The following is a 10780-nucleotide window of genomic DNA, read 5'->3' as shown; positions in this document are numbered from 1 at the left end:
TACTCGGCAGCGTTTAAGCTTAAACACAAAAGACATTAAAACTCCGATGTACTCGTCTCGTTTTTGCTTAGATTAATCGATTACAAAAAATAATGAGAAACACTTAACGTTTACAATGTGATGATAATAGTTTATAATATACACATATACATACATATAACTATACCCATACCTACTAAAATACCGACTTGTAAGCTTCAATCAGCTGTCGCAGTCTCTTGAGCAAGTTCGGCGGCGAGGCTGAAAACTTTGTAGCATTTTATTTGTTAAGTTTAGTAACACTTTCTCTTAGATCGTATTGCAATTGAAGCCAACGAGATTAATTGTGACGAAAGCTAACAAACAAACAAAACAAAACCAACACAATACCCATACACCATGTAATTTATTTGATATATCATGTGAATCTGAATGCGATCGCAAAACCGACCAATCATAAGTTCAATCCTATTTTATATACACCCTGTAATGGTTCTGAATTTAAAAGCATATGTATAATTTGTACCCTACTCTTAATTAGTCAAATTGAATTTTGTACGACTGTAGTGAAAATAATGACTTTTTAAGTATGATTTATCACTATCCCAAAAAACAAAAAAAAAAAAAACGCTTCACCACAGCACCGCATTTTTAAGAAGTCAAAACCACTTGAATCATTTGACTTGATCTTTAAAAATCACGCAATCATTATTCGAGTAAATAAATACAAAGTTTAAAATGAAATCTGCCGCAAAATTTGTTTATAATTTATTAGTCTTATGTTTTTACTTCCCACAGGATATTCTTATATACTTTCTGATAATTATAAGTTTATTCTCTGCATTTTGACATTATGGCGAACCAAAATTAATGAGTGTCACGCAAAAATGTTACACAAAATATACTCTTCAACTTAATTAAGGTCTTTCCAAGATGATAAACTGATAAACAATGGTTGACAAAGTCTAGTCCATGAGCAAATATAAATATTAATGAGAGTTTGAAATCAACTTGAGTATTTTCCACGCGATGAAAATATACTTAACATATTTAACTACGAATATATATACATAACTACAAATACTCTGATATACATATTGTTATATTTTTGTACGTTTAGCTAATTTTTAAATAAATTATTTAATGTGATTTATAAGCCCGATTCCAGTTACAAATAAAATGCGAATTATTACAACTGATCGCTTGCATTTTAAGTGGAAATAAAGTTAATAACTATATAGTGTCAAAGTCGAAACCAATGTAAATATTTCTATTTATTTCGAAAATCAATAAATTCTTCAAAAAAGTATCGAAAGTGAACCAGTACTAGTTCGGAACTCAATACCGCATATTTATAATGCGCCGCCGAACTGAAAGATCGGTGCTATTTTTGGAGCAGGAACGTCCGCCAGCTGTTTCCAATACTCAGCGGTTTCAGTGTGGTGATCAGAAAACGCGGACGATTCCCACATCTTCAGCCGTTGCACCGAAAATCTGAATTAGATTTTACATAATTTGGAGTCCAAATGGAGTTCGACGCCACGTACCACGAGATCTGCTCCGCGCAGACGGTCCAGTCGGAGAGGAGGGGATTCTTCAACGAGTTCTGCGTGGACGTGCGGGATGCATGTGGCGACAAGTGGCTGCGCAACTACTTTGGCAAACTGAAGTCCAATGCAGCCAGAGTTCTGTCCATCTTCAGCGATCGCGAGGTGTGCGATCCTGTGCTGGGTGTCCTGGAGCATGTGCAGCCGGTGTTCAAGCAGAAGGATGCCCTCTTCTCGGCCCAGCGACGAGCCCAGGCGGATAAGCTCTACCTGATGAGCGGAAGTGGCGAGGGCGAGGAGAGCAGGGAGCTGCTGCAGCAGGCTCTCATGGCCGCCAATCTGGCCGTGATGCGGGCTCCCGACCGCAATGCAGATCCTGTCCTCGATGAGGGCCTCACCTTGGCACTGGCCTACAGATCGAGGGCTTCCATACTGATCCGCTTGGGCGAAGGGGAGGCGGCATTGAATGACCTCAAGCTGGCCATCAACTTTGGACTGGAGCTCAAGTCCAGTGTGGATTATTACTTGAAGATGGCCAAAGCCTATGCAGGTGGGTCAGCCAGGAGCAAACCGATGGTATCATGCTTATGGAAAACCTTTTATTTTCAGTCATGGGGGAACCTGCCCGCGCTGAGATCTCTCTGAAGATAGCCGAGAAGATGCCTGGCTGTGATGCCACCCACATCGCACTGTGCCGCAAGGAAATATCTGCTGCAAAGCCGAAGCCCAAGGAAGCCACCTCGGAGCAGGTGCCACAACTGGCACATGGCGAGAGTGCCGAACTAGTTGGTGCGTCTAAGGTGGTGAGGCTGGTGGAGACCAAGGACAAGGGTCGTTTTGTGGTGGCCAACGAGGGTCTGAGAACCGGTGATGTTCTGCTCTGCGAGGAGCCAGTGGCCGCCTGTTTGGAGCCCACTTACTTCGGCACTCATTGTCATCATTGCTTCAAGAGGTCAGGGACTTATAACCTTTGGTGTAGCTGTACATAATTCCTATAAATTTCAGGCTGCGCACGCCGGTTTCCTGTCTCCACTGCTCGGGAATCGCCTTCTGCTCCGCCCAGTGCATGGGCGAGGCCTGCTCCAGTTACCATCGCTTCGAGTGCGAGTACATGGATCTGATGATCGGCTCTGGCATGTCCATCCTGTGCTTCATCGCGTTGCGCATCTTCACACAGGCGCCCAGCTTGGAGCAGGGCTTGGCCACCGCCAATCTGCTCTTCGAGCACTTGTGCTCCCACGAGGAGGATCGACAGCCGGATGACTACTTGCGGCGAGCTCTGATGTCTGGCTTCCTGTTGCGCATTCTCCAGAAGTCGCTGTACTTCGGACGTCGCAAGACTGAGGGCGTCAATCCCACTGCGGTGGAGCTGCAGGTGGCCACCGCTTTGCTGGGCCTGCTGCAGGTGCTCCAGTATAATGCCCACCAGATCTATCAAACCCAAGTGACCGAGGAGCATCGCTTCGACGGCAGTAAGACGGTGAATCTGGCCGCAGGCCTCTATGGTACTGGTTCCTACTTCAATCACGAGTGCTGGCCCAGGTGGGTTTTATTATTTTAAATATTATAGAGATCATTAAGGATCTTCTTTTAATTTAAGCACCGCTTGTCATTTTGTTGGTAAGAAGCTGGTCCTCACAGCCACCAGGCCGCATCGTGCCAATGAATTGGTGGCCGTGAACTACGGACCCATTTTCATCAAAAACAACTTGAAGGAGAGACAGCGATCCCTGCGAGGACGCTACTCCTTCAGCTGCAACTGCATGGCCTGCCAGGAGAACTGGCCACTGCTCCAGAAACTGGACAAGCAAGTGCGATTCTGGTGGGTACTAGCCTCGCTATCAAACGATATACTATAACATCTTTCATTATTAAAGGTGCACCTCAGCCAACTGCTCTAATTTGCTCAAGTTCCCCAAGGACTTGGCGAAGGATGTGCGTTGTCCTCGCTGCCGCAAGAACATCTCACTCAAGGAGAGCGTAGCCAAGATGATCAAGATCGAGGAGCTGTATCGAGAGGCTGCGCGGGCCATGGAGGCCCAGAAGACCGGGGAGGCCATAGAACTTTTCAAGGAGGCGCTCGAGATGTTCTTCCACGTGGCTGCACTGCCTCACAAGGACACCATAGTGGCGCAGCAGTCGCTCCATAAGTGTTTGTTCGATACTGGCACCACATTTAAAAAGTAGGGGAAATGAACGAAGAACTAGTTAATGACTTGTGCACATGTATTATTAAATCGTTTTTTCTACTTGAATGCAAATTAAATTTCATTTTAATGATGTAGTTCATTGGTGTAAATGTAATTTTTAAAATTGCCCGCATTTCTCATTACTGAAATCGAATTGGAATCTTTACCCGGAATTTTCCGATTGAAATGTTTTCAAAATAACAGAGCTCTGTAAATGCAGCGCTGTTAAGTGTCTGTTAATGGAAACGAATGCTTGTGGTATTTTTTAAATGTACGGCCACACTGCAGCCGACTTGTTTTGAAATTTATTTGGTTTTGTTTTTCCGGCTAAAATGTTTAAAAAACTCAAGCCAGGTGAAAGTGAGGAGGATGTCCTGCGAATGGCAGCAGAGTTCAATGCAGAGCGAGCGAAGGATCCCAATTTCCAGCCTGCAGCGGCTTTTGTGCGCATGGATAAAGGTGCGTCCAGGTTCCCTCGTCTTACTAAAGATTTATAAAGTATAGTTGTTTTTGATTCTTTTTACTAATGTAGCTCCTAAAAAGTCCATGTTTGCACAAAGGCGAGAGCAGGCAAAATTGGGACGTGTTACTTCTACTACGGCAAAAAACGAGGAGCAAATTCAACCAGTGCACAAAATAATCATCCCAGAGATTCCAACAAGTGTCTCAAAAGAACGTGGAACGCATGTCAGCCAAGTTCTTCTCGATGAAATCCAGGAAAACATTCTGGGCGATGTGAAGGGCAGCAAGATGGATCCAAATTCCCTAGGCAATGTGCTGGGCGAATTGGTAGAAAGAACTAAAGGAACCAGGAGATCTGCCCTCCCAGATTCCAAAAAGGTATTATTGTATGCTTAAATTGTTTGGTCTATACATATTAATAAATTTTCTTATGGTTTTAGGTTGATTCCGGCAAGCCGCTTAGCATTTTCGCCAAAAAACTTTTAGGTGCTAAGTCTGTAAATGAAGAAAAATCAAAGAAAGAGTCGGATTCTCCAAGAAATGACACAAGTTCCATAATAAAAGATGCTAAACTGGGAAAGGAACTGCATCAGGAAAACCTAAATGTACTCAATCAAATGAATGAACAAGATATTTTGGTAGAGAAAGAAAGATTGCTGGCTTCTTTGGGTAAATGAGTGTTTTTCCGTAAAAAGTTATTTCTCTTATATTGTAAATATTGCTTTGCAGATCCTTCGTTGATAGCTTTGTTGTCGAAGAAACGCCAAGCCACGCCGAATTCCAAGCCGCCCAACCCAAATTCACCAAAGATTATAGAAGCACCACCCATGCCCACCCAGTCTACAAGAGCCCAAGATCCACAAATTTCTTCTTTAACCGATGGCAATCCAGCAATTGAGCTATTGCAAGAGAGCGATAAAGGAAATTGGGTTAATTTCAATCTCGTCGAGGAGCATAAATTGGCGTGGATGCGGGATATTCCCGCCAAGATAAGTGAATTGAAGCCTGGAGAGCAGTTCAATGCTCGTTTTGATTGGAAAGGTGTGCTCCTGCCTCACACGCTCAAGGATCAGGATGCATCGAAGCAAATCGATGAGCGAGAACTTTATTTACACGGCGAGGAGGCAGATCGACCTGGCTACGCACTACAAGAGCTGTTTCGATTAGCCAGGTGAGCATCGGATAGACAAATATTTGCCAGATAAGTTCGTTTAAAATTGGTCTCCCGCTTCACTTTTTAGATCCACCGTCTTACAGCAAAGACTATCTGCCTTTGGAGCCATAGCTGGGATCTTTAGCATCTATAACCAGGGATTCTATGATCAAGTCTTGTCTCTTCCCATATCAAAAATATTCTTTTTGCTGCGTTTTGGGCTCGATGACAATGCACCTGCACAACTTGAGGTTGTAAGCCGAGCTCTATCCAACCTGTTCTATAACGAAACCGACGAAGTGCTTCTCGATCATGTTCAAGACAATGCCTACTGTCATTGGCAACCAACCTTAGAGGTTTTGGGGAACGGCAGTGATGGCAAAGGGGAAGATACAGATACCAACTCCATAGCATTCCTGCAGCGTTACATGAAGCTACTGACCACCAGTAAATCTGTGCGTGCAGAAGTGGATGATGATGAATCGGAGAGTCGCACGTCCATGGATGACTTTCAACTGGCTGAAACAGATCTCATGGACTGCCTGCTTAGAACAAATATATTGCAAAGAATTCGGTAAGCAGTGAAATTTCTTAGAGCTACAGCTACTTCTAATAATACACCTGTTTTTAGCTTCATCTTGGACTCTGTGAAACCAGATAATAGCACTGTAGAGTCCTGCCTGAAATTACTTATAAGGATAGCTCGTACAAGTACCAAAGTGGCTCGTCAGCTGGCCAATGAAAGCCATCTTTTAGATACACTCTTTAAACATTTTCTACCCTCTTCGAGCGGAAGCAATCAGTTTTATGGCCAGCCGCAAGTTCTATTTCTAAAACTAATTCGAGTGTTGACTTGCCAACACCTTGATATAGCTAAAGGTATTTCCAAAGGAGTCCTGATTGGGCGACTTCAACAATACCTGTTCCTTCAAGACAATAAGGTTTGTATGAGTTTGCTTTTGTGAAAGTGATTTTATTGATGGTGGTCTCTTTGGTAGGTCCAGATGGTGCGCGTTCAGATCGAGGCACTGCGCATCCTGCGCTGTTTGCTGCTCTTGGGAATCGTGGATCGGGATATATTCAGGTTGGTTATCACTACCCAATAAGCACTATTATCTCTTCCCATATGAATTTTCCGTTTACAGCGATGTAGCACTTGACGGTTTCATAAGCGGTTTCACAGCCATCTTTTCCCTCTGAAAGGAGATACATTTTAATCTATTCAAATTGTTAAAAACACTTTACATACTCTGAGTTCCACACGAATCGACCAATCCGTTAATAGTTTTGTGTATTTCCTCGGGTAAAACCTCCAACAGAGCTTCCAAGTGCATGATGTTTTGTGAATCAATCTATAGGGAAAGTAATTTTTCATTATTTGGAAATTATTCCAATTTTTGTAAGGTTCACCAACCAATCCGAACATATCAAACATGCAGTAGAGAAAGCACTTGATCTCAGGATCTGTGGGTAGTATTCTATTTTTCACCGACTTGTCAATCATCTCTGTAGTGCAGTGTATTTAAACCATTTTGTTTTAAGTAACAAAAAAAAGTCACTTACCTACAGAAGCTCCTGTCTGATTTAAACATCGTATTCGCAGTTTTCTCACCTGCTTTATGATCGTAGGATTAATTTCCACCTATTAACAGGCACAACAACTAAATTAATTTTCAAATTATTGCGTGGCAGAAAATACTTACGCCTTGATTACCAGGAATTAAATCATATAGTATGAGTAGTGCTAGAAGAAGAAGACTAAAATGCCTTGCAGCCATTTTTGCTTCTGCCCAAAAATTGCTAAAGTTCAACTGAGCGTTTTTTAGGCTGCGCCTCATTTTTATAGCCAAACGAAGTAGGAATAATAACTATGATTTTGGATAATTTATAGACAGTTCCTGCCCGCGCTGCGACAGCTACTGGACTGGCATGGCAATCACTGCGCTTTCGATGGAGTGGGCGGATCCGGGCTGGTGCGCCAACACGCAGCCGCCCTGCTGGTCGCACTGGTGGCCAGTGGCGAGAGCGGAGCATGCGACGTCGAGGGACAGAAGCTGCTCGTGGAGCCGCTTAACAACTGCTGCTGCGGCTGGATGCATGCTGCTTCCCGCGTTGCGAAGATCAAAGATGTAAGTGCCTAAATATTCATTCTGCTATGATAAACTAAAATTTCTAACAACAATCTGTATTTCTAGTTCAGCCAGATGACGCTTCTGAGCGCTGCTCTGTACGCTGTAGGCTGGTTTTCTCGGAACAGCTTGTTGGGAACCACCAGTTTATTGCCTTTTCTGCGCAGCATACTTCCGAAATTTGTGCAATCCAGCGGATTTATAGCTTGCGTACATGACCTAGTGTACGTTGATCGTGCAAGACCTCAAGTCACACCTAATTTAATTGCTATATTCCAGCAAGGGCTCCATAATGCTGAGACGCCCCATCGATCGGCGCCACGTGCATGCGGCGTTGCCTAACGTGGGCGCAGTGCTGATGCACGACTACGGGCCGCAGTTGGTTGTCAGTGAGACGTATCCGGTGCACCTGTTGAGTAACCTGTGGGCCCTGCTTGCCGTTTCGCTGGAGAGCGGCGAGAAACCATTGCTCGCGGCGCTAATACAACCGGCGGTGCTCGAGCCTCTGGCCGAATATCTGCGCCAGCTGAGCACCCAGCTGAATCGCGTCCTGGCCACCAACTTCTTTGCCCGCAGCGAGTTGAGATTAATCCATCAGCTGCTTACAACAGATGGAATCGAGATCTATCTGGAGCGACAGCAGATGCTGCAGTTGGTGTACAATTACCTATGCTGCCTGTCCACTGCCCATGCCACGCAGATCAAAAGCGTCTTTGAGCGCTTCATTTTCAATGGCGACTTTGTCAAATTGGACGAATCTAGTCTGAAACTGCTGCAGCAATCGTGTCTGGAGATGGTGTATCCCCACATCATAGCTGTAAGTATTTCTATCCTCAATTTAAGTCTCATAATGTAGATATGGCATTATATATTCGTGGCTCCTTGCTCGATTGAAGAAAAATTTAATTTTCACTATCTTCTTTTTAACAACTTGGAAGCACTTCACGTAATAAATTAAAGTAAAATAGAAAACAAACCACAAGCGTCAACAGACTCAGGAGTAGAATTAAGTAAAAAAGATAACAGACTTATGAAATCGACTGACTTGCAATTTCAATTTCCCAGCTCGGAGCCGACGTCATACAATGGCACATTTTCAATGCATATTTATTGATTTTTTGACTTCTTCAAACAGGACAACTCGGAGCCGTCGCTATCCTTGAGCTACACACAAGCGCCTATCCTGCCCGCGGACTGGCCCTTCTTTCAGCTCCGGGTTATCCTCAGCAATTACTTGCAAAATGTGCAGCAGCGTCCAGCGGCTATACACTCAGGTGAGGATGCTTACTTCCAACTTTGCTTTTCTTGGGGATAAATAATGTTTTCTTTTTCCTTTTTTTCTTCTTCTGCCTATTGAACAGAAAACCAGGTGGTCCGCATGACGTTGACTTTCGTTCGGCAGTTGGAACGAGAGGGACTGCAGATTGTTAGCCCGCTGGAAAAGCTTATGTATCTGATGATAGCCTTCATGGGCCCGGACTCGCAGTTCCTGGCTCCTGATTTGCATGAGCTGCTTCGTGATTGCCTGATGGATTTCTACAGGGAGAATGCAGGCCATGTATTCGACTTTGATGCAGAACTTGTGGATAAGGCGAGATTTGAACCGCTCTACTATCTGTTTGTGGAACACTTTGAGGCGGCCAGCTATGGTGATGAACTGTTCAGTTCTCTGGTGCTGGTGCCTCTGGCACAGAAATATGATAATAAGTGGCGAAGGCGTCTTTGGTCGGAGCATGTTCAGGCTGTGCGTTTCATAAACTGTGATGAAGCTTTGGTAAGTGCAAAAGGCATTAATTTGAAATGAATGTGAACTGAATATCGGTTTGATTTTCCTTCTGCAGCTAATGGGAGGACTGTCTGCGTATTTGGAGCCCGTGGAGGAGGAGCCTTCTTTGGTGAAGCTGTACGGCGATGCATTGGCACAAAAGATGGTTCGTCCTGGCAGCATTGCCTATCGAATAGCCCAGCACCACTTCAACCACTCCACGTCGGTGCATAAAGCCACATTGTTTTCATAATCTGAACATTAATTTTTGATAGGAGCTCTTCACGAAACTGCGATAAACGCACTTAATTTCGGAATCCAAAGTCGTTTTCATGTGACAATACACTATTTATAAAGCAAGCTGATTTGGGTTTATCTGCTCCCTGTTTCAAGTGCTACCTCGCAGTTACTTTGAGTTAAGTCCATTCAACTGTTGGGTAAATTTGTGTCTTTAGCATATACCTCCTCTTTTGTACACCATATATTTTCCTAGCTTAAGAGATAGTTCCCGTTGAATGCATAGCTAATTACTGGGAATTCCACAGCAGGCTGGTCGTTTATCAAATATTGCACTGCATTTTGGCTAAGGCAAATAATTACATTTTCGGATAGAGAACAACTCCTAGGTTGTGTAACCGTGCTTTTTGGGCTAATTACGATGGGCCAACGAAAACTGCGTGTGACAGGCCAACGGTGCAGAGCATTTTGCTATCGCACTCAATTAATTAACATCGTTTGACTTATTGACACATGGGCCACGACAACTTGCCTCCTCCTTGCGGCTTCGCAGTCGTAAGCTTTGACGGCTGATAAAATGTATGTAATTAAAATGAACACAATTGGAGGGTCCAGTGCTAATTAAATCATTTGATCTAAGTACTCGTGCATGTTGATTTTTCTCCATTTTCCTAAGCACATATGTATGTATATGCCTTGGCGAATGACTTGTCACGGGGCTTTCGTTTGACACATGGCGTATGCGCAACATTAGGCCACATAATTCAACTTTCGCATGATTTACACCCATCAAAATCGAAGAATTCAGCACCGCGAGGCGTTGGTCTATGAGTGTTTATGTGATAATTGGCTTTAAATGGCCGCTAATTATTTTATAACTGCGGGGTGTTAGCGAACTCCGTAAATATTTGCGCAGACCTCATAAATTTAAGCAACGCTAATAGGTTAAGTCAACTGAAATTAAATTTCGATCGAATGGTCTATTAATAGCCAGTTCAAACTTGATTGCCACTTGAAAATGATACGGAAAGTGGTGCATAGATACACGATTTCAAAGCTAATTGCATTGCTATCGCCGACTCTTTGAAAATTAATTACTTCTTAATTGGCAAAGAATAGCTTTTTGGCTTATAATGGAATTTTGTAAACCAAAATTGGGCGCGTTGCTGTATGACCCGACTTTTTAAACTTTCGAGAGGATTCTAGAGCACTTATATATTTATAGATATTTTTGAAAATAAATTTTTTAAATGGCGTTTGCCTTGCACCACAAAATCAATAAAGTGGGCCAATGGTTTTTGTGATACGCAGCCGAGGTC

General features: G+C 43.5%; 3 protein-coding genes across 3 annotated transcripts; 2 read left to right on the top strand and 1 right to left on the bottom strand.

Moving 5' to 3' along the window:
* The first annotated feature begins 1351 nt into the window (after positions 1–1351).
* Positions 1352–3792, top strand: LOC6605434 (SET and MYND domain-containing protein 4). The gene is made up of 5 exons (XM_002030231.2): positions 1352–2076; positions 2136–2478; positions 2532–3068; positions 3127–3348; positions 3404–3792. The coding sequence occupies exons 1-5, from the start codon at positions 1506–1508 to the stop codon at positions 3711–3713; spliced, it is 1983 nt and encodes a 660-aa protein (XP_002030267.1). The 5' UTR covers positions 1352–1505; the 3' UTR covers positions 3714–3792.
* A 229-nt stretch (positions 3793–4021) lies between these two features.
* LOC6605432 (RNA polymerase II-associated protein 1) lies at positions 4022–9843 on the top strand. The gene is made up of 13 exons (XM_002030229.2): positions 4022–4174; positions 4248–4555; positions 4618–4846; positions 4907–5348; positions 5419–5904; positions 5962–6271; positions 6329–6414; positions 7222–7459; positions 7526–7683; positions 7739–8276; positions 8595–8733; positions 8821–9233; positions 9301–9843. The coding sequence occupies exons 1-13, from the start codon at positions 4048–4050 to the stop codon at positions 9475–9477; spliced, it is 3651 nt and encodes a 1216-aa protein (XP_002030265.1). The 5' UTR covers positions 4022–4047; the 3' UTR covers positions 9478–9843.
* On the bottom strand, positions 6302–7147 carry LOC6605433 (general odorant-binding protein 69a). The gene is made up of 5 exons (XM_002030230.2): positions 7034–7147; positions 6894–6972; positions 6745–6836; positions 6580–6682; positions 6302–6526 (listed from the first exon to the last, which is right to left on the bottom strand). Exons 1-5 carry the CDS (start codon positions 7106–7108, stop codon positions 6426–6428), a joined length of 450 nt encoding a protein of 149 aa, XP_002030266.1. The 5' UTR covers positions 7109–7147; the 3' UTR covers positions 6302–6425.
* Positions 9844–10780: the final 937 nt, after the last annotated feature.

The sequence above is a fragment of the Drosophila sechellia genome, chromosome 3L (assembly GCF_004382195.2).
Source record: "Drosophila sechellia strain sech25 chromosome 3L, ASM438219v1, whole genome shotgun sequence".
NCBI lineage: Eukaryota > Metazoa > Arthropoda > Insecta > Diptera > Drosophilidae > Drosophila > Drosophila sechellia.
This window is presented reverse-complemented; position numbering and strand designations above follow the sequence as displayed.

What these genes read in the sequence shown, in the direction of transcription:
- LOC6605434 (XM_002030231.2), top strand. Translation starts at nt 1,506, where the DNA reads ATGGAGTTCGACGCCACGTACCACGAGATCTGCTCCGCGCAGACGGTC. An exon ending in TGTCATCATTGCTTCAAGAG is followed by an intron (nt 2,479 to 2,531) that starts GTCAGGGACTTA and finishes TATAAATTTCAG; the next exon opens with GCTGCGCACGCCGGTTTCCT. An exon ending in GACAAGCAAGTGCGATTCTG is followed by an intron (nt 3,349 to 3,403) that starts GTGGGTACTAGC and finishes TCATTATTAAAG; the next exon opens with GTGCACCTCAGCCAACTGCT.
- LOC6605432 (XM_002030229.2), top strand. Translation starts at nt 4,048, where the DNA reads ATGTTTAAAAAACTCAAGCCAGGTGAAAGTGAGGAGGATGTCCTGCGA. An exon ending in TGTTCCTTCAAGACAATAAG is followed by an intron (nt 6,272 to 6,328) that starts GTTTGTATGAGT and finishes TCTCTTTGGTAG; the next exon opens with GTCCAGATGGTGCGCGTTCA. An exon ending in GCGTTGCGAAGATCAAAGAT is followed by an intron (nt 7,460 to 7,525) that starts GTAAGTGCCTAA and finishes CTGTATTTCTAG; the next exon opens with TTCAGCCAGATGACGCTTCT.
- LOC6605433 (XM_002030230.2), bottom strand. Translation starts at nt 7,108, where the DNA reads ATGGCTGCAAGGCATTTTAGTCTTCTTCTTCTAGCACTACTCATACTA. An exon ending in TCAGACAGGAGCTTCTGTAG is followed by an intron (nt 6,837 to 6,893) that starts GTAAGTGACTTT and finishes ACTGCACTACAG; the next exon opens with AGATGATTGACAAGTCGGTG. An exon ending in TGTTTGATATGTTCGGATTG is followed by an intron (nt 6,683 to 6,744) that starts GTTGGTGAACCT and finishes CTTTCCCTATAG; the next exon opens with ATTGATTCACAAAACATCAT.